Raw genomic sequence first — 23,249 nt, 5'->3', positions numbered from 1 at the left:
TGAGGTGGACTGGGAAAGCTGTCACAAACCAGGTGCTTCCTACTGATGTCCCCCTGGTGTTCCACTCTCCTGCACACTGTAGGCTGCCTGCCATAAGGAGAGACACGTGTCCCAGAAGGCAGTTTCCTTCATCCATGACATCCTGACAGAGGTTCTCACCGACTGGAACGAGCTGCCTCATTTTCACTTCAATGAAGCACTCTTCCGACCTTTTGAGCGTATCATGCAGCTGGAGTTGTGTGATGAAGATGTCCAAGACCAGGTCAGTGTGACGCGGTGTTCCGCACCACCAGATCTAACAGCGAGCGTGGTGGCAGGCACGGTTCTAGGAGCTCTGCGTACATAATCTTTCCAAGAACCCCACTTTGGGTCATTAGAAAACACAGGTTAAGCATTTGGCCAGGGATACCTAGTTAATGATTGCTGGAACTGGGATTGGAGCTAAACCCCATGGCTCTACTGGTCCCCCCTCTTCTATCTAGGCTGAACTCTTAATATGGTCCTCTCCACTGGGAGACAGACTGGAAAGAAACCAGCAGCAGACCTCATATCTAAGAGGATGGAGGGCTGGAAATGCAAACAGAACCTTTCTTTAAAATCCACTTACAATGTTGAATAAAGGTTTTAAATTTCCTTTTAAATACAATGACATATAGCTAGAGAGACAAAAGGAATAAAAAAGGGAGCTCACAAAAATAGAAGGGAAAACAGTGGAGGAAGGGAGATGGGCAGGGAAAAAGGAAGGGAAAGAGGAGGTACTAGAGAAAGGACTTAATCAAATTGTGTTACGTGCAGGTACGTATATGTCACAATGAATCCTGCTAGTATATATAATTGTCATGCATCAATAAAGACACTTTTTAAAAAGAAAGAAAGGCTTAAATGCCATAAACTAAGCAGCAATAGGAAGCCACCAAGGAAGCAGAGCTCTGCAGCTGATTTTTCCTGGAGGGATTTGCCATCAGGTGAAGCAGGAGTTCTGCATATCACATTTTTGAGGGCCTAGGGACAGAAGAAAATCCTCACTTTGTGAAGCAGTAGCTGAGAGGGATTGAAGTAGAAACAAGCCCAAGTGCCACCCTCACCAAGAATACTTGCAACTTGTTACTAACATTGGCTCTTAGTAGAGATTTTTTAAAATAGATAAATAGCTCTCTAGGATTGAAAATTGCAAGCTGGCCTTTTCCTGGGATCCGTGTATGAAGTAGCATAGCCTCAGGAGTCTGAAAAGCTTCCCACAGGCATCACACAGAATCTACCTGGAGGAACTCATGTCAACTCAGCCACAGAAGAATACCACAAATAAAGTTTCAATATATGTGAGCTCATGGTATTTAAGGGGAAAAAAAATCACCAGACACACAGGAAAACAAAACAGTAGATTGAACTGCCAAAGCAACAGATGGCACCATTAGAGCTAAAAAGAACTGAATTGAAATATTGTTATCTTCCACATAGAGTACCAAATCAATATGTAAGTTTAAGGAGAGAAAAGAAATGAATGAAAATATGAATTGACATCTAACAAGTAGGTTGAGAGATTCCAATAATAATAAACTAACTAGTTCAAATCAACCTTCCAAAAGAGAAACAACTAGAAAAAGTTGGATTAAAAAAATTATTTTTTCAATCACTTGAAGACATCGGAATACAAGACAATGAAGAACTACAGGGCCAGAATTTGGGAGAAAAAGAATACCTAGAGTGGTGTTCCTGGGGCTTTAGTCTGCTTTTCCTGAACGCAAACTGAAAAAGAAAACTTAAAAGCTAAGAAGCTAAGCAAAGCTGAGTCTAGGACATGCCATTCTGGTAACTTCTAAACATCCTAGGAAGAAGACTGAGCCTTAAATAGACTAGTCATGACAGAAAGTATTCCCATCTTCAAGTGATCCCAATCATTGACATGAGATCCAGGTGATGTGAGATTTCTAGTGCCTACCATAAGCATGGGCACCTTGCTGACTGATACCACCATTACCCTGACCTTCAGACTATTTCTTGATTTACAGGTGTGATATCTACATTTAGTAAAAAAAAAAAATCAGGCTCATTTGGAAATACTATGTCATAGAAAACAAAAACAATAAAAATAGATACACACATAGGAACCCAGATAGCTGAGTTATCAGGTAGGCTTTAAAATAACTATGCTTAAATGTGTTCAGAAAGATTAAGGACAGGAGAAACATTGGCTGTGGTGGAACAAAGAGGTTAGTAAATCCTTTCCCCCCCCTCAAAAAAAAAGAAGAAAGAAAAGCATGAAACTGGACAAAACTGTCAGATGATAATTTAAAGCTTCCAAAATGTGATCCATGGTAGACACCAAATGGAATAGCATATGTTCTTAAAAATGGTTCACGCGAGAACTTCAGTTATGAGCAGTGGAGGGTCTGCGTCCTTGCCAGAGACTTCTCCCATCACGTGTACTCTCAAGCTCTGTGGGCAGGAAGAGTAGTTTGACCAGTGTGGGGCTAACTGGGAAAGTCAGCTTTTCTGCTATAGAGACAGACTTGCTTTGGAGAAGAGGGAAGCAACCATTGGCCTGTCAACAGAATGTGATAGATTTACTAGGAAATGAACCAGGGAGTCCAAAACTTGCTAGCCTAAGGTGAGCTGTGAAGGAGTAAGAAAAGTAACATGAGAACAGAGTGAAGAGATGATCTACAGAATGACAGAAAATATTGTAAACCGTATGTTTCACGAAGGGTTAATACCCAGAATACATAGGGAACAAAAAACTCAATAGCATAAAACAATCCAATTTAAAAATGGGCAGTAGACCTAAATAGACATTTCTTAAAAGGTGAAAAATGAATGGACAGTGAGTATATTAAATAAATTAAATAAAGCTCAACATCACTGATCTTCAAGGAAATGAAAACCCAAACCCAATGAGATAGTACCTTACTGTTTTTTTTTTTTAAGGATGTTATCAAAAAGACTAAAAGTAAGTGCTAACAAAGATGTGAAGACAGGGAACCTTTCTACAACTGTTGGTGGGAATGTAAATTAGTACAGACACTGGCAAAAAACAGATGACAGTACCTCAAAGAATTAAAAATACAACTATCATAATCTAGTAATCCTACTATTAGGTACATGCTAAAGGAAATGAATTTAGCATATGGAAGAGACATCGGCACTTCCATGTCAATTGTAGCAATAAATATCATAATAATACCCAAGAAATGGAAACAACTTTTTAAGGATCCATCAACTGATAAATAGGAAAACCTACATATATCCAATGGAATACTATTCAGCCATAAGAAAATGAAATCTTGTTATTTGCCACAACACAGATAGAACTAGCGGTCATGTTAAGTGAAACTAGCCTGGTTCAGAAATACAAGTACCACATAATCTCACTCATATGTGGAATATGGGAGGAAAAAAAAGATCTCATAGAAGTTCAGAGTAGAATGGTAGTTACCACAGACTAGAGAGGGTAGGGAAAAGGGAGGGATGGTAGAGGTCAATCAGTGGATATTAAGTTATAAATAGGAGTAAGAAGTTCTGGTGTGCGATTGCACAGTAGGATAATTATAGAGAACCATAATATACTATCTATTTCAAAAAGCTTGTGGAAAGGATATTGAATGTCACCAAAATTTGAGGAGACATCTAGATTTAACCTGATTAAACATTGCACGATGTATACATGTATCAGAATATCACATGGTACCCCATATGTACTATTTTTATATATCAGTTAAAATTAAAGGGGAAAAATGTGGGTCAGGGGGATAGAACATAAGATCCTGGAAACTAGAGATTCATGGACTAGATAAGCACCTCACTGGCTGACGGAAATGTGGACATAAGAGGGATAAACCACAAAGATCCCATCAGAAAGTCAAAGACCAGGGAGATGTAGGATCTGGCTGAACCTCCCATATCCTCCCCAACCTACACTCATGGATTGGCAAAGAGTGGAAGCCTTAAAAGCTGGGGTTTGATTACAGTCTCTGCCCACATCGTCAGCTGACCACACACAGGGATGAACATAAGAAGTCAGACTAAAAGAAAAATAAAAATTAACTAAAAACAGAGCAGACATCATCACCTCATACCGTGGGGGAAAACAAATTCCACTGTTAGTTTCAAGTTAATTTGTTTAAAATAAACCCCACCCTAAATTAAATCAGAATCCCCCATTGTTAAATATATTATCTAAAAGGTCTAGTTTCAGACAGTAGAGGTGGTAAACGAGACATGCCAAGGAAAGAGTGGGGCAAACTTAGAGGGGAAGATAGTAAATAGAAACTGACTTAGAGTGATCCCAGTGTTAGGTGTGGGAGACAGAGGCTTAAACAGCTTCTATAAATATGCTCAGGAAATTAAAATAAAATATCATTCCAAGGACTCGAAAATAGGGAATTAAACAGAGAAATGGAAATTGTGAAAATGCAAATTCCGGAGAAGAAAAGGGCAATAACTAAAATGAAAATTTAGCTAGATGGGTTTGCCAGAAGGATTTGCCATGGCAAGAAAGAGACAGAGAGAGAGAGAGGTGGGGAGGGAGGGAGGAAAAAGAATCAGTGAACTAAAAAATAGAAATTAATAGGAACCATCCATCCTCAAGATCAGAGACATAAGTTTGACTAGAAGTAAAGCCTTGAAGACATCAACCATAGGAACACACATGTATTGAGAGGGCCAGGCAAATAAAGGGGTGGGGTACTATATTTGGAGAAAAAATGGAATTCCAATTAGTTTCAACACAAAGACGGCTACAATAGACCGTGATACTCAAACTGCTCAAAGACAGTGACAAAACCTTGAAAGTCACAAGGGAAAGACAGCTCATTACTAGATGAATAGCATTAGAATTAATTGCTGACTTCTAAGAAAAAATGAAGGGCCTAGAAGACAATGTAATGACATATTTAATGTACCAAAAGTGAAAAAAGAAAAAAACTGTCAATGAATAATTCAATGAATAATTGAAGAAATTACCCTTCAAAAATGAAGGTAAATAAAAAACAGTCTTAGATAAATAAAAATTGAGAGAATTTCCTTCCAGTAGACCTATCCTACCAGAAACTAAACTTCATACAGAAAAGAAATAGCACAAGGTAGTAACTCTATTCTATAAGGAGAAAGCATACGTATTTGGTTAGATAGTTAAAAATTGGATGTTTCTCATCTTTTATTTCAAAATATATAATGTATAAAGCAATAACTCTGGCATTATATTGTTGAACTGATTAAATAGAAAAATGTAGTGTAAATAAAGTTAGCAAAAAAAGGACAGTTAGTGGAGATATGTAGAAGTAAAATTGCTGTTTTGCAAAAATTAAGTCTGTTAACTTGTTGTAATAATGTGGTACATATTACACAATCAAGAGAGTAACACACACACACACACACATGCACACACAAAATAGATAAAAACTAAGCAGAGATGAAGGTGTAGTTCAGGGGTAGAATGTGTACTTAGTGCACTTAAGGCTCTGGGTTCAACCCTCAGCACCAAAAAATAATTTAAGTGACATTCAAAAGTGTGTTTAGCACGAAATAAAGCAGTAAAGGGAGAACATAGGAACAAAAGGATGCATATGAAAAACAAAAACCAAAATGTTGGGTGTAGAGAGAACCATGCAAAAATAGCATGAAATGCACAGTGGAAAAAAAGATGCTCAAAATCATTAGTCATTAGAGAAATGCAAATCAAGCCCACAACGAGACAAACTTCACAACTGCTAGGATGACTTCAATCAAAAAAGAAAGATGCTGGCAACTTTGGTGAACATGCAGAGAAATTGGAACCCTTATATACTACTGGTAGAAGTGTAAACCATGTACCTTATATGAGAAACAGTCTAATTCCTCCAATAGTATGTCCCCAAAAGAAATGAAAACAAATATTCATAGAAATCTTATGAATACAGTTTTCAAGATGGAGGAATAGAGGAGGTTGCTTTCCTGGCTGCTCTGTGGCATGGAACCAAGAAAGCAGACAGGTAGCTTCTCAGCGGTGAGGTCGTGGAAACCTTCAGGGTAGAAACTCTACTGCCTCAGATCCAAACCATTAGACGGGTAGACACAACAACATGAGAAAGCAATAGAATAAACCACCTCAAATCAAGATACTCCAGTAACAGAATCCATCAACACCACAGTGGAAGAAATGTCATAGAAGGAGTTTAGAATGTTCATGGTTAAATTGGTCTGTGAAGTAAAGAACAGTATAAAGAGTGAAATCAGAGAGAAAATACAGGAATAGAAAGATCACTTCAATACAGAGAGATTCTGGGAAAAAAAAAAAAAAAAACAAGCAGAGACCCTGGGTCTAATAGAAGAAAAAGTAGACCCAAATCTCCATCATGTCTGAGTAGGCCCCAACTTCCTTAATAAGACTCCAATAGTGAAGGAATTAAAATAAAAAAAATCAATAAATGGGATGGATTCAAAGTAAAAAGCTTCTTCTCAGCAAAAGAAACAGTGAGGTGAATAGAGAACCTACAGAATGGGAGCAAATTTTTACCACTTGCACATCAGATAGAGCACGAATCTCTGGGGTATATAAAAAAAACTCAAAAAGCTAAACAACAACAAAAAAAAATAGCCCAATCAATACATGGGCCAAGGAACTGAACAGAAACTTCACAGAAGAGGAAATGCTATCAGTCAACAAATACATGAAAAAAAATGCTTAATACCTCTAGCAATTAGAGAAATGCAAATCAAAACTACCCTAAGATTTCATCTCACTCCAGTCAGAATGGCAGCTATTAAGAAGACAAACAACAATAAGTGTTGCTGAGGATATGGGGGAAAAGGCATACTCTTACATTGCTGGTGGGACTGCAAATTGGTACAACCACTCTAGAAAGCAGTATGGAGATTCCTCAGAAAACTTGGAATGGAACCATCATTTGACCCAGCTATCCCACTCCTCAGTCTATACCCAAAGGACTTAAAATCAGGATACTATAGCAGTGCAGCCACATCAATGTTTATAGCATCTCCATTCACAATAGCTGTTTATAGCAGCTCCATTCACAGTAGCTAAGCTAAGGAACCAACTTAGGTACCCTTCAACAGATGAATGCATTTTAAAAATGTGGTTAATATACAATGTAATATTACTCAGCCATAAAGAAGAATGAAATTATGGCATTTGCCAGTAAATGGATGGAACTGGAGAATATCATGCTAAGTGAAATAAGCCAATCCCAAAAAACTAAAGGCCAAATGTTCTCATTCTCTCTGATATGCAACTGCTGACTGACAATAGGTGGGGGGAGGAATGAGTGGAGGTTCATTGGATGGGTCAGGGGAGATTGGGGGGATGAGAATGGGAAAGACAGTAGAATGAATCAGACATAACTTTCCTGTTCATAAATGAATACACCACCAGTATAACTCCACATAATATATAACCACTAAAAAGAATTTTAAAATGTAAAACAAAAGAAAAGCTTGTACTCAAGTATTCATAGCAACATTAGTTATAATAGCAAAATAATTAAAAACAACCCAAATTTTATCAGTTGATAATGGATAAATAAAATGTGGTATACTCATTCAATAAAATGTGCTATCATTAGATTGTGGTGATGGTCATATAAGTCTGTAAATATCCTTTGAAAACTTTGAATCTATGCTTTAAATAGGTAGGATTTATGAAATGTTATTTATAACTCATTAAAGATGTTAAAAATGTATATTGACTAAACTTCAATCAAAAGGCAGAAATTGCAAGACTGGATAAAACAGCAAGATATACAGTCTTCAGTTTGTCTAAAAGGCACCAATAGGTTGATAGGAAAGGACTGAAAACAGTAAGTGAAGCAGATTGGAATCGTGAGAGTCAAGATGACTGTGTTAATGTCAGGCAAAAAGACATTAATAGAAGAAATATTACTAGAAACAGACATCTCGTAATTATGAAAGAAGACATATCAATAAAAATGTGTATGTACCTAACAATAAAGCCTTAAAGTACATAGAGCAAAAACAGAATTCAAAGAAGATATGGATAATGTAAGAATTATAGGGAAGGGAGTGGAATGGAGAGTTATTATTCAATGGGTGCATAGTTCCAGTTTGGGAAGATGAACATACTCTGAGAATACATGAGGAGGTGATAGTTGCATGATGTTACTTAATGCCATTGAACTTTATGAACTTTATACAATGGTTAAATGGTAAGTTTACATCATGCGTATTTTACATCATAATAATGAAAAATAATTATAGTGGATCATTTTAACACTCCTTTCTTAGTAGTTGATAGATGGAAAATCAGGATATAGGAAATGAACAGTATTAACCAGCATGGCCAAACTGACACCTGGAATACTCTGTCCAACAAAAGAATACACATTCTTTTCAAGTGCACTTTGGAACATTATCCATGAATCTGTTAGACCATAAAACAAGTCTCAATACATTTAATAGAATTGAAGTCATATCAAGTATGTTTTCCAGCCATATGGAATTGAATTCAAAATTTTAAAAAAAAATTAGAAAATGTCCAAATGTTTGGAAATCAAAAAGCCAAAATTCTAAATAGCCCATTTGGTCAAAGAGAAAATTATTTCCAGAAAAATGGTGCTAGAACATACTCAAGAAAAATGAACTTACACTCTTCTCTTACCACATACACCAAGAAAAAAAATGCTCAAAAATAGGTCATTATTTACATAAAAGAGCAAGAACTAAGTATTTCTAGAAAAAAGCATAGAAGGCAATTATTGAGAACTTGGATTAGGGAAAGATTTCTTAGAAATACTGACAGCATGACCCATTAAAAAGAAAAACTGATTAGAGTTTATTGTTGTTGAGAATTTTGTTCTTTAAAAGGGACCATTTTAAAAGGTAAAAAGACAAGTCCAAGTTGTGACAAATATTTGCAAACTATATGTCTCAGGGAGGACCTGAATATTCACATTATATACAGAGCGCTAACAATGCAATAATAAAAAGACAAAGAGACACACACTCAGTTTAAAAAACAGCAAACAATTAACAGACGACCTCATAGTCTTATAAAAAATTTGCTCAGCAACATTAATTACTAGTAAAAGGCAAATTTATACACTCTGGCCACATGGGAGATTCTTGAGTGAGCCTGTCTGCCTTCTGGTTTTTCTCTTTCATTAAAACTAACTAATAGGGGGCAGAGGAGGACATTACCCTTCCCAGAAATTCTCGTGCCTCTGTTAAGTGCCGCCTCCTTTGCCCGTTCCAGGTGGTCACATCCATCGGTGAGCTGGTTGAAGTGTGCTCCACGCAGATCCAGTCGGGATGGAGACCCTTGTTCAGTGCTCTGGAAACAGTACACAGTGGGGACAAGTCCGAGGTGAAAGAGTACCTGGTTGGTGACTACTCCATGGGTAAGAATGTGCCGGTGATTCTTGCAGCTGAGATTTCACTCTGTATGTCACTACTCATGATATCAAGAGAAACTGAACAAGAGGGAAGACGGACATTCCACCATGTTTTATCAGTAGGGAATGGTGTTTAGCAAGAAACTTGGGTCTGAGTCCCACCAGCAGGCCAAGAGCCCTGTCTGTCCCTCATCAGGCCCTGCTCTTGCTGACAAGTGGACAGAAGGTTGAATGGCCTCTGTTGGTTCCCTGAATGTTGCTGTGCAGATGTCCTTCTTAAGGCCAAAAAGAAAGATGTTAAAGATTGAGCATCTGAAAATTGGAACCTGAAATGCTCCCAAACCTGAGACATTGTTGGCATTCCACAACATTCCAGATTTTCAAATTAAGGATGCCCAACGCAGTAAAGTTGATGCAAATCTTCAAAAAGTGAAAAACTCTGAAATCTGAGCCACATCTGGACCCCAGCATTTAAGATAAGACATATTCAACTTGTATTTACTTGCTAGTAAGAAACAGAAAAGTGGGCTGGGGAAATAGCTCAGTGATAGAGTGCGTGCCTCCCATGCACAAGCCGCCGGGTTTGATTTCCAGCACCATAAAACTTGCACACACACACACACACACACATTTTAACAAAGGGGAGTCAGAATTAGGGAGACTGGTCTGGCTGAAATAAATGGGCATGCTCAGGGATGTTGGGTCAGGTCCCCAGGGACACCCCTACATTCAGAAACCAGAACAACTCATAGGACTTAACATATAGTTTCACTAAGTTTTGTTGTGTAATTCTGATGTGTTATGGTAGTGTAGTAAGAACACAGCTGGGTTACAGGGGACAAAGACACAGGTAGGATCTGGAGGAATGTATGAATGGGCTTCCTTATGCTCTTGTGACCCCTTCATGGGGTCACATGGCTCACTGTGCCTCTAGCAGTGAAAATACAGCAACCTGTGTGTGATGTTTTCGCCCAATGACATCAGTTAGGGACCTAGCTTGAACTGGTCAGGCAGGCATCCTCTGCCTAGCATATACCACAATTCCAGATAAAAGAAAACAGCATGAACCACATTGTTCGCACAGTCTAGGCATCGTGAACCACCTGGTGAGTTAACTGTTGCCTGGGCATATTCTGGGAAGTGAGTTCCTAGACACTGAGGGCAAGCAGGCCTTTTGAGGTTAGCAGTCTTGAGCCTTCTATCTGAACTCTTCTGCACAGATATGAGCAAGTGCACATAAATCATGCAGGAGCCTTCCGGAGGCCACATGTCTCACTGCTCTGCAGATCTGCACATCACTTGAGCCCTGTATTCCTCCAGCATTGCCCTCACCTCTCCATCCAGGGTAATTTGCAGCCTTCCTGCAGTTCCCCTGAAGGTGAAACTGAGCAGGACGGCACAGCCATCCAGTCCAAAGGCCCAGGCAGTTCCCCAGGAGATCTTTTCAGAGGCTCCTTGGATGGTGCAGGGAGGCTGAGCAACCTGAGCAGTGGAAACCTCTCTATCTCTGATCTTCCTCCCTCAGGAAAAAGCCAAGCCCCAGTGTTTGATGTGTTTGAGGCTTTTCTCAATACCGACAACATCCAGGTCTTTGCTAACGCAGCCACCAGTTACATCATGTGCCTTATGAAGTTCGTCAAAGGACTGGGTAAGTGGGATCCTCCTTTCATGCCTCATAACCTCTGAAGACACTTTCCAGGATGACTTTGTGCCAGAGGCTCTGGAGACAGGGCCCACTAACCAGTAGGAGAAAACAAACACCATGGGATATAAACAAATGGGGTGTGTTGAGTACTCGGGGACAGAAAGCATATTGGGAAAGCAACTTGGATTTGATATTTTTTTAGTTGCATTCATGGAATATCTTGTAAGATGATATATTTTCAATCTATACGCTGTTTTTGCCAACTTATTTTCCAATCTTAAAATATTTTCAATATTATCTTCAAAAACTGCCCTTTGTAGGAAACTACCCTCCTCGGTGTCACACAATTAGCAGTCTGAGTTTGATTTCCCAGCTCCTAAGAATTCAGAATGCCTCCCACCAGGCCTTATTAATCATAAAATGTATTTTGGACATGTAGACATCCCTCTTCTCTGAGGCCTAAAGTATTTCAAGAACTAGGTCATTTGATTTTATGCTTAATTTAGGAACATTTAACAGTGTAAAGTCTTGCTATACAACAAGACCTGCTGGAGCTGATTTTTTTAAATTTTTTTGTAGTTGTAGATGAACAGAATGCCTTTATTTTATTTGTTAATTTTTATGTGGTGCTGAGGATTGAACCCAGAGCCTCACGCATGCTAGGCAAGCGCTTTGCCACTGAGCTACAGCCCCAGCCCTGGAGCTGATTTTTATATGGCACAGATTTGCCTGGGGTGAGATGGAAGGAAGGGAAAGTTAGTATTTAAAAGAAACTTGAACTTTTGAGAGTTTTGCCATGGAGTACATTTAGACTTGTAGGCTAAAAGCCTTGGAAATAGTAATAGTATAAAGTCAATATTATTTTATATTCTTGCTATGTAATTGATGATTCTGATGCAAAAGAAAATCAGACACAAAGAAACTGTGTGACTCATGTCACCCTTATTTTTGGAACAGGAATAAAATGCAAGTTTCAGGATAGAACTCAGAGGCCCTAAGTCTGATCTATAGACCATTCTTGTTACAAGTGCATCACCCTCACTCTCTGATATACCATAGTCTCACCTTGTCCATAGCACTCCAGAGGATGCCTGGAACCATAGATGGACCAAACCCTATATATGCTATGATTTAATATGCTATGATTTAATTTATAATTTACAAATTAGGCAGAGTAAGACACTAACAATAACTAATTATAAAATAAGAACAATTCTAACAATATACTGATACTATGACAGTCAGTCTGATAACTCAGGCAACTACTAGAGGAGAATAGACAGGTAACATATACCATGTGGATATGCTGGACAAAGGGATGATTCACATCCCAGGTGGGATGGAGCAGGATGGTGTAAGATTTCATCACACTACTCACAATAGCACACCATTTAAAACCTATGAATTGTTTGTTTCTGGAATTTTCCACCTAATAATTTCATGCTATGGTTGATCACAGGTCACTGAAACCTCTGACAGTGAAACCATTGATAATTCCAATTATTGTCCATATTATAGGAAGAGAAATATGAATAAAACAGATTTCTTGCTGCAAGATCTCACAGCCCCTGTGGAAGCAGATACATAAATCAGAAATTATAGTCCATAGAGACAAATGGTTTAATAGAGATGGCGGGGGGAGGGCGGCACTGATACTAAAATGAGTAGTACCTGAGACAGGATATTTGTCAGTAGGGCCATACAGGTTTCAAAAAACAGGTAGCATCTGAATTTTGTAAAGTGTGCAGGTTTGCCTTTCTAGAAATAGGGTACATTGAGGATTCCCTGACAGGTCAAAAAGGAAGGGGCCAGGCTGTGTTGCTACATGCCCTGTCAGGAAATGTAGAATGAGTAGGGAAGGTTTTTCTGCTCGACAGTCATGAAGACCCATGGGATATATGAAATTGCACTGGCAGGCACATGTCCCTTGGGACAAGAAGCTGTAGGCAGAAGCACCAGTTCTGGCACATTTTGGAGAGGATAGCAATGAGAGAATAGGCTCCAGCAGTATTCTAGAGGTGATAGCTAAAGAGCTTGTATATGCCTAAATGTGAAGCCTGAGACAGGGACAACTGAGGACCATTCCCTGTCTAACAAGTGTCTTGCAAGGATCAGTGTTACCCAGACTTAGGATAGCCAAAAGGAGAGCAGGTTGGATGTAGAGGAGAGTGTCTCAGTGTGTTCAGATTGCTATAACAAAATACCTTAGGCCAGGTAATTTATAAACAATAGAAGATATTTCTCACAGGTCTGGAAACTGGAAAGTCTAAGATCAAGGCACCGAGAGATTCGGTGTTTGGTGAGGGATTGTGTGCTTCATAGCACTGTCTGCTTGCTGCATCCTCACATGGCAGGTAGAGAAGGCAACTCTCTGGGGCCTCTTTTTTAAGGGCGCTAATTCCATCCACCTTCTAATACCATCACCTTGGTTATTAGGTATAAACATATAAATTGGGTGGGGTACAAATAATGATCATGGCAGAAAGGGAAAGTAAATATTTATTCTTTTTTGGCCAATGGGACACATTTTCTGTGAAATAATAAGAAATGCCTAGCCGCATGTTAAAAATTTGAGATTTTGATCTTAGGAGTTAGGAACTGAAAATAGAGATGCCAAATTATCTGAGTGCATGTGGAAGATGTTTAAAACAGGTTCTGTTTTTGTGTGTGAATTATAAGGTAGAGTGATTTGTCTGGAGCTTGGGGTCAGTGGGAGACGCAGAGTTCTCAGTAGAGCCACACTGCCCGAGTACTACGCAGCTCCATGGAGTGCCATTCACAAAGATTTGAGTATGTGACATGGAAAAATGTTGGCATAGCTGCTATAATCAATAGGATAGGAAATTATTTCTGTATTTCCAACCATTTATTTCAATATGGCCTCTGTTTTGATATCATGAAATATAGTCATGTCAATCAGGGGTTGGCAAAGTATGACTTGCAAGCCAAATCTGACCCCCTGACAGTTTTTATAAATAAAGTTTTATTGGAACACAGCCATGGTCATTTGTCCATGGCTGCCTTTGTGCTACAAAGGAGTTGAGAAGTTGCCATACAAACATATGACCTGCAAAGCCTTAGGTACTTACTGTCTGGCCCTTTACCCAGAGTAGGCCAACTCCTGATCATAGTCACGTTTTTTTTTTTTTCTTTTTCTTAAGAGAAGAAACATGCCTCATTGCTTCTGAGCTTTAACTAATGCCTAGTAATTATGTCTGTCTACTCACAGGGGAGGGTGCTAGTTGCTGCAATAGTAGACAATTAGGAATAATTACAGTGTTGAGGAATGATTTTATTAAAAATATTGGAATTCATTATATGAGAAAAATTATAATTCTCAATTATTATTTACTATTGAAAATCTAGATCCCTTCTATAGATGTTTCATCTGTACATATATACAAAAAAAAATAGAATTTATTTCAATTCACTTAAGTAGACTCTGTCCCCAAACCCCCGATGTTTTTTCAGACTCTTCCCAGAGCCCTCGTTTATCATCATCATTTAGTGCTGCATACTGGCAGCACACAAGCTCCTTGTCCATTAGAGACTGAGCGCTTCGCTCCAGTCCAGCCCAGGGCTTGTCCCTGGGGTCATCTTCTCCCAACAGGGCTTCAGAAGTGACCCCATCTGGCAGCAGGGCCTGGAGAAGTGAATCACAGTGTGTCCATGAAAACAAAGAGCACAGTCTGGCTACTGAAAGTACTGGAGTAGAAAAGAGGAGAAATGTTCACTGTAGGGTTAAAAATGGCCAAGGGGGCTTTTCTCGGGGTTGTGCCTTGGGGTCATTTTTCTTTTCCCCCACTCTCTGCTTTGGTGACTCTCTGATGAACTTGCATGGTGTGAGAGAGCAGATCCCAAGGCAAGGGTGATTTGTCTGTCTGCCCTAGGGGAGGTGGACTGTAAAGAGATCGGAGACTGTGTCCCAGGAACAGGAGCCACATCCACAGACCTTTGCCTCCCTGCCCTGGAGTACCTCCGCCGCTGCTCTCAGGTACGGTCCAGGGAGAAATTGTTGAGGCCCACACTCAGCTCCAGTCCCTTAAACCTGCCTCGCGGGTGTTCCCAAAATACAAGCAGATATCTTTTACTGAAACCCAGGAGAGACACTGTCTTCTGTGTGAGAAGATGGGAGCTTAGACTTGGGAGTATGTTATTTTTGTTCCTACCCTTTCCATGAAGAAAAACAAAAGATATACTGGGACACTCGATGAGATCCTGAGATCTCGGAAACTTCTCACCTCCACTCAGACATCATAATCTACCACAATCTCTGCTTGCATCAGAAAGGGTCACAGGACCATGAGAGGTCATCCTGGTAGTACTAAAAAGTGGACCATGGAACACACACACACACACACACACACACACACACACACACACACACACACACACACACGAGGGATATGTTCAGTTAAGATCTCATGAAGAGATCCAGTAAGACAATGCTTATCCAAGTGAACAGCGACCTTCATTGTACATCATCCTTGTCTTTGACAAGCAGGACAATGTTCCCTTCTCAAAACATTTTCTCCTCGGGCTCAGAGACAGCCCTCTCTGTGTGGTTTCTTTCCTGTTTTCTCAGGTTGTATACCAGACCTCTCTGGGGTCCACCTGCCCGTCTGTCTGTGATACCACTAGTCCCATGAGTTGGAGAGGAGAGATGCTTCTGATTTCTTCCCCCAGCTGCCTTCCCCAGGCCCCATATGCTGTTCCCCCCCCCCAGCCTCCTTCCACCCCAGGTCCTTCCCTCTCACTCAGGGCTCCAGCCACATTTCCCTGGTTTCTAGAACTATGTGGACCCAGCAGGTATGATTCTAATTCATGAAACTGTTGGAGTCCTGGGAGACTGTGTTCCAGCAGCAGGGGAGAATAAGGAGCCCAGCCACCTGCTCTTCAGCCCTGCTTCTAAGACTTCACCTCTCCCCCCTGCCCTCAGACACCTCCATTTCTCCTCTGCTCCTGCCCCTCTCTTTCCTGACAGGTTGGGTCAGGGAGGGGGAAGCCAGAGGTTTGTATTTCACCTTCCTACAGACTCTTCTCAGGGATCCCCCACAGGCAAATTCTTGACATGTTCATGGTTCCTTTAGTAGGGTTATAAAACTCTTGTAATCAAGATACTGAAAAATTATCCACTAATTTTCATTAGCATGGCTACTGAGCTATTTCATCATCTTCATGGGATAAATGTCCCTTGGAAGCTCCCTTATAAATCATCACAAACTAACTTCAAAACGTTTCCTGTGTCCCCTTTGTCACTGCTGTATATTTTTATTGTTCTTTTACTCCCAGAGTACAAATGTTTTCAATATCTAATTATAGCATTTGGAATTTTTCTTTTCGTTGTTCAGTTACTGGCCAAAATCTACAAAATGCCCTTGAAGCCAATATTCCTTAGCGGGCGGCTTGCTAGTTTGCCTCGAAGACTTCAGGAGCAGTCAGCAAGCAGTGAGGATGGAATGGAGTCGGTCCTGTCTGATTTCGATGATGACACTGGTAAGTTGATTGATTGGACTAAACCAGATTATTTGCTATGTGCATAGTCCCAGAAGTTTAAGTCATACGTTAAGTAGCTTACAGTTATAAAAGTAGTCCTCCTTTTTTATTTTTTATATCAAAATAAGTTTGTCTAAAGTTCGTATGGTCTTTTCAAAAACAGCACTTTACAATCAGTGCTTCCAAACCTTGGTCTTGAAGATGCAGCTTTGCAGATTCCACTAAATTTAGTTTCAAACTCCAAATTCTCTTGAATTGAGCAAATTGGAAAGAAGTTACACTAGTGCATTTCGTACTTAAATTGGCTAGTAATTGTCTTTAATAGATTTTTGGAAACACAATCATTATATAATTACTTCCTGCAGGACTATTTGGTTAGAGACTGGGGAAATTAAGTCATTACTGAAGAGGGAAGCTATTTTGTGACTGGTGAAGCTGAAGGCTCAGGAAAAGAATAGTTTCAAAAGAATCTGTTTTAAATTAGGTCCCACGTACTCTCCTGTGAATCAGAGTTCAAGCTAGTAACTTGGAATAATTTTCAGGTAGGTTAACTCATGTTCACACCAACTGTCTTCTGTCTCAGAAGACCCTTCCTGTTCCACTTTAAGAAATGGAAAGTATAGGACTGGAGTTGTAGCTCAGCGGTAGAGCACTCACCTAGTACATATGAGGTGCTGGGTTCAATCCTTAGCACCACATAAAAAATAAATAAATAAATAAAATAAACACATAAAAAATAAGACCTAATTATTTTTAAAAAATGGCAATTATACCTTAAATAAATCTATTTGGTGTGATAGATTGTTTCAAGTCCTTGCAAAAGAACTTTTGGGGGGAGGTTTTTCACTTGCTTTCATTTCACTGTCACAAATTTATGGAGGTAACAGGAAGATTTATAGTTTTGGATAGGGATTATCATACAGTAAAACCTCACTAGTTCAGATTGGTTGAGAGGAAGCACTAAATGAAAAATAAATAAATATCAAATATAGAGAACAAATACTGAATATTCACTAGATGTTACTTAATGTAGTTTTTATTTTAATGATTAGGTAAGAATAATTTTTACTTAGCATTTGAAATCTCCAATCCATATAATTATATGCAGAAGTTAATGTTATTAATCTATAATACAGTCTTTAAAACAATCTTAAATGTTGATGTATTACCATGAACATTCTTCTTCACATTTGTGCAAATAATTAATCCACTTTTTTCAAGGAGGCCCATCTTCTTATGGATAAAGCTCAGCCAAGAACCTGTCTAAAGTTGGTTCCACATTATCAAATCTAGGATCTTAATATGTATGACACACAGATCAAAGAATAAAGTTAAAAGCTGCAAGTCAGTTTTAAAACTGCACAATTCACAGCATTGATATATCCTTAGGTACTATTTCTGTGGAACATAATTACTCCCCCACCTGGAAAATTCAAACATATGCAAAACTAGACAGAGGACAGAGCATACAAAAATATAGAAATAATATACAAAACTGGACATAATGGTATCACTCTCTTTCAACTACTATCAATTTATGACCAATCTCAGGTGATGTCTATTTTCCTTTTCTTTCCCTCTGTTTTAATTTAAGGCAAAACCCAAATCATTTTAGTATTTCATCTGGAAATATTTCAGTAGGTGTGCTTTAAATATAATATAGGAGACAGAGATATTTTCTGTATTTTCCCCCTGAGTTCTTATATGGGCTCTTTGGCTGGAACTAGGAATCCAACTAATTTAAGATTGATTAATCAAAGAAAGCATAAAAATTTTATTAATTTTACATGAGCATGGAGATCTTCACAAAAGTAAAGTTCAAAGAAATGACAAAAGTATAATGCTTTTATAGTTTTTAAACAAAACATAATAAATTTGTGAAAGAATAACAATATAAATGGAACTCTGGGCTAAGGTAGTAAATTCTAGGGATGTTCCTAAGAGATGCATTGGGGAGAGAGGGTAGAAGATATGAATTATTTCAATAGTTTGTTCATTCAGGTTCATTATGTATCAGTTACCAGTCAATGGTGATCAAAGCTGTTATCCAGCCTTGGCATGGGAAGGTCATCCCTCTAAAAGAATCTCTATCTTGTTGCATGTAGGAAAAGATAGGCCAGTTGGCCCTTTCTAAAATTATGGTTTTTCAAGTGATTTGAGCTAGAAATAACCAACATACCATGTCAGCACATTTTGAGATGGTATGTCCTTCAATAACAGGCATTAATTACCACAATGTCATTATCATACCTGAACATAAACAATGGTGGATTAGAGGTTGCCTGGGCTGCAATGAGGAGCTACTGCTAGATGGTTACAGGGTTCTGTGTGAGGTGATAAAATAGTTGTAGTGCACAACATTGTGCATCTAATTAATGCCACTCAACTGTACCTATAAAAATGACTAACTTACTATTTTTTGTTGTATGTATTTGCCACAATAAAATCATTTCGACAGGTGTGGTGGTGTACACCTGTAATCCCAGAGACCTGGGAGTTTGAGGCAATAGGATCACGTGTTCAAAGCCAGCTTCAGCAACAGTGAGGCACTAAGTAATTCATTGAGACCCTGTCTGTAAATAAAACACAAAATAGGGCTGGGGATTTTGCTCAACCCTTAATTCAATTCCCAGTACCCGCCCCCCAAAAAAATTTTTTTCAAAAAAAGACTAAGATGATTAAATTAAAAAGAAAAATTAATTCTTTTGCTAATATTAGCTCCCAAGAAATCCAACAATCATTTCAATATAGAATTTACAGACCATATCACTTTTTTTTCACAATTTTTATTGGTGCATTGTATTGTACATTGCACATGCATGATACATACTGTACATTAGTGCATGTGCACAATGTAATGGTATAATTTGAACACTTTCACTCCCCAGCACTTTCCTCTTCCCTCTGTCCCTTGACCTTCTGACTTATTTTACAACATCAATTTTCTTGTAAATGACAATTTCATTTTTTCTTTATGGCTGAATAAAACTTCATTTTATAAGTTATATATATAGAGAGAGGGGGGAGGGAATATTTTTTTCTTTATCCATCCATCCAGTATTCATTATTTGGGTGTTGTGAATTGTGCTGCTATAAATATGGATATGCATGTATCACTGAAGTGTGATAACTTTAATTCTTTAGGATAAATACTGAGGAGTTGTATATAACATATGGTGGTTCCATGTCTAGGCTTTTGAGGAGCCTCCATATTGATATCCATAGTGGTTGTTCTAATTTACAATCCCACTAACAGTGTAAAAGAGTTCCTTCTTCTCCATATCCTTTGTATTCTTGATGACTGCCATTCTGACTGGTGTACAATGAAATCTCAGTGTAGTTTTAATTGGCATTTCCCTAATTGCTAATGATGTTGACCATTTTTTCATGTATTTGTTGCTGGCCATTTGTATTCTTTTGAGAAGTGTCTGTTTAATTAATTTGCCCATTTATTAATAGGGTTGATTTTTTGGTGTAAAGTTTGAGTTCTTTATAAATTATAGGTATTAACTTCAAAAAGAATAGCTTGCAAGGATTTTCTACCATTTTGTGGGTTCTCTGTTCACATTCCTGTTTCCTTTGCTGTGTAGAAGCTTTTTAATTTAATGCCATCCAATTAACTCTTATAATTATTTCCTGAGCTTTAGGGGTTCTATTGAGAAAGTTGTTGCTTTAAGTTGGGGTGTTGAACCTACATTTTCTTCTAGGAGTTGCATAGTTTCTGGTCTAATTCCAAGGCTTTTGATCTATTTTGAGTTGATCTGTGCAGGGTGAGAGATAAGGATCTAGTCGCATTCTTCTACATATGGGTAACCAGTTTTCCCAATACCATTTGTTAAAAGAGGCTATCTTTTCTCCAATGTATGTTTTTTGGCACTTTTGTCAAGGATCAGATGACTGTAGATGTGTGAGTTTGTGTCTTCAATTCTGTACCATTGATTTATGTGTCTGTTTTTATGCCAATACCATGCAGTTTTTGTTATTATCTCTGTAGTATAATTTGAAACCAGGTATTATGATGCTTCCAGTATTACTTTTTGGCTTAAAATTGCTTTTTGCTATTCTTGGCAGTTTATTCTTCCAAATAAATTTTAGAACTATTTTTACTAGTTATGTGAAGAATGTTATTGGTATTTTGATGGGGATTGCACTGAATCTGTATATTGTTTTTGATAGTAAGGCAGAATTAACATTATTAAAATGGCCATACTATCTGTGAACATGGGAGGTCTTTCTATCTTCTGAGGTCTTCTTCAGTTTTTTTTTTTCTTCAGGGTTCTACAGTTTTCATTTTAGAGGTCTTTCACCTCCTTGATTAGATTTATTCCTAGGTATTTTTTTATGAATAGGATAATTTACCTGATTTCTTTCTCAGTAGCTTCATTGTTATTATATAGGAAAACTATTGACTTTTATGTTGATTTAGGGACCTGCTACTTTGCCAAATTTGTTTATTGGCTCTAACAGTCTTGGTGGAATTTTTTTAGATCTAGATATAGGATCATATTATCTGCAACCAGTGATAATTTGACTTCTTTCTTTTCTATTTTTATCCTTTTTATTTTCTTCTCTTGCCTAATTGCTCTGGCTAGAATTTCTAGCATTATTAAATAGGAGTGTTAAGAATGGTTATCCTTTTCTTCTCCCAGATTTTAAAGGAAATGCCATTAGTTTTTCTCCATTTACTATGAGGTTGGCTTTGAGTTTTTCATATATAGCCTCTATGATGTTGAGATAGGTTCCTTTTATGCCTAGTTTATTCAGTGGTTTTTATCATGAGTGCTGAAATTTTGTTAAAGGCCTTCTCTGCAACTATTTAGTGATTTTGTCCTTGGTACTATTTGTATAATGAATTATTAATTTGTATTAAACCATCCTTGCATCTGTGGAATAAAACCAACTTGGTTGTGGCATACAATCTTAATAAAAATAAATCGTGTTCAACAACATATTTTTTTTGCATCTAAGTTCAAGTTCATCAGGGATATTGGTCTGTAGTTTTCTTTCCTTGATGTGTCCTTATTTGGTAGGAGTGTGATACTGGGTTCATAGAATGCATTTGGAAGTGTTCCATCCCTTTCTATTTCATGGAATAATTTGAGGAGTATTGGCATCAGTTTTACTTTAAAGATTTGGTAGAATTCAGTTGAATACATCCAGTCCTATGCTTTTCTTTGTTGTAATGAGATACAAGCAATAATTAAAAGCCTTCCAAGTTATTGGTCTATTTAGGTTTTTATTATTATTATTTTTTATTGTTGGTCGTTCAAAACATTACATAGTTCTTAATATATCATATTTCAGTTTGATTCAAGTGGGTTATTTAGGTTTTCTATGTCCTCTTGATTCAGTTTTGGCAGATAAATATTATCTAGACATATCTGCTAGGTTTCCCAATTTAGTAGAGTATAAGTTTTCAAAATATTCCCTGATGGATTTCTTATCTCTAATTTTATTAATTTGATCTTTTTCTTTTGATTAGTTTGAAAAAGGGCTATATCACCTTTTGATTAAAGGGCAATTTAGTAGAATTTGAGTTCTCCCTTTGCTTTGTCAGAACATGTAAATAATAATCTGTCCCTATATATGTAGACAGTGAGCACTAACACCCCCAGGTAGGGTCTCACATCTGATGTGCTTGACTGCTTAGATAAATTTTTAATCAAATCTTGCAATGATTCTTCATGATATTTTTGGTCTCCAGGTCTAATAGAAGTTTGGATTATCCTGTTAGAGCAGCTCACAGCAGCTGTGTCCAACTGTCCACGTCAGCACCAACCACCAACCTTGGATTTACTCTTTGAGCTGTTGAGAGATGTTACCAAAACACCTGGTAAATATGTCTAGGTCTGATTTTGGGGCGAGGGATGTTATATGGCTTTTTTAGGATGGTTTTTCTGGATGTCTACCTATTTTCACTGTTTCCTACACGTAATGCAAAGCTTCACTCATAATAGGTATTTATTGAATGGCTATGATGCATTAATGTGTAAGATATAATACTGAGGACATAATGTTCATACTTTTTCCTTCCAGTCCATTTATAAAGGTCACTTAGGTGTGTTGGAGCCCCACATTAATTGGGCCTAAGCTGTTGTATCCATGGTTCTGTGATCCCAGTCTTCTTCCTTGGACAGATCATTCAGTGCATGCTTTGGGCCCAGGGTCACCAGGAGGGCTCACCAGGTCTACTGCTTGCATCCACAAACCACTCACAAATATATGCAGTAGTCAGACAGCCACATCTTATTTGTATAAAGGTCATATGTCATTAGATTTGGAAAAAGATATTTAATACATAGTGCAGTCCTCTGCCTGTACAAAAAGACAAATTTCTAAGGTCCCTATCCCCTTATACAGGCAGAGGACTGCACTATGTATTAAATGTCTTTTTCCAAATATAGTTTTTTCCAAAACAAGTTCAAAGAAACTTGTTATAGGAATTTTGGTTTTAGTAAGAGTCCGAACTCAAACCACTAATTAGTGAGAAGAAGAGACCTATAGTCACCATTTTGAGTACTTGATACTACTTAGAATTCATAGCAATTTTTAAACTAAAATTTTTTTCAGAAAAAAACCTCATGTCAAAAAGCTAAAAGCCTTCCATCAAAGAAAAAGCAAGTATCTTATAGAACTAATTATATGATACTCTTTCTAAATCTGTCTCACTGCTAAATACCATTTTCTATTTTAACATTAATTGCCATTAAATGTATATGAAAGCATTTAACTCAATATTTCCTTAGATGAGAGAGTCCTAGGAGATT

The 23,249-nt window shown here is 37.9% G+C and overlaps 1 protein-coding gene across 2 annotated transcripts in view; it reads left to right on the top strand.

Annotated features, from left to right (window-relative positions):
* Window positions 1-23,249, top strand: part of Arfgef3 (ARFGEF family member 3) — a 157,914-nt gene that overhangs the window by 116,224 nt on the left and 18,441 nt on the right. For both annotated transcript variants that reach the window (XM_078019053.1, XM_005329807.5), the window contains 6 exons: window positions 83-262; window positions 9,203-9,347; window positions 10,867-10,989; window positions 14,877-14,980; window positions 16,338-16,482; window positions 22,187-22,315. In XM_078019053.1, coding sequence (XP_077875179.1) covers window positions 83-262; window positions 9,203-9,347; window positions 10,867-10,989; window positions 14,877-14,980; window positions 16,338-16,482; window positions 22,187-22,315 — 826 coding nt within the window. The remainder of the gene's footprint in view (window positions 1-82; window positions 263-9,202; window positions 9,348-10,866; window positions 10,990-14,876; window positions 14,981-16,337; window positions 16,483-22,186; window positions 22,316-23,249) is intronic.

The sequence above is a fragment of the Ictidomys tridecemlineatus genome, chromosome 8, assembly GCF_052094955.1.
Source record: "Ictidomys tridecemlineatus isolate mIctTri1 chromosome 8, mIctTri1.hap1, whole genome shotgun sequence".
NCBI lineage: Eukaryota > Metazoa > Chordata > Mammalia > Rodentia > Sciuridae > Ictidomys > Ictidomys tridecemlineatus.
Note: the sequence above shows the minus strand (reverse complement) of the source record. Positions and strands in the feature narration are given on the sequence as shown.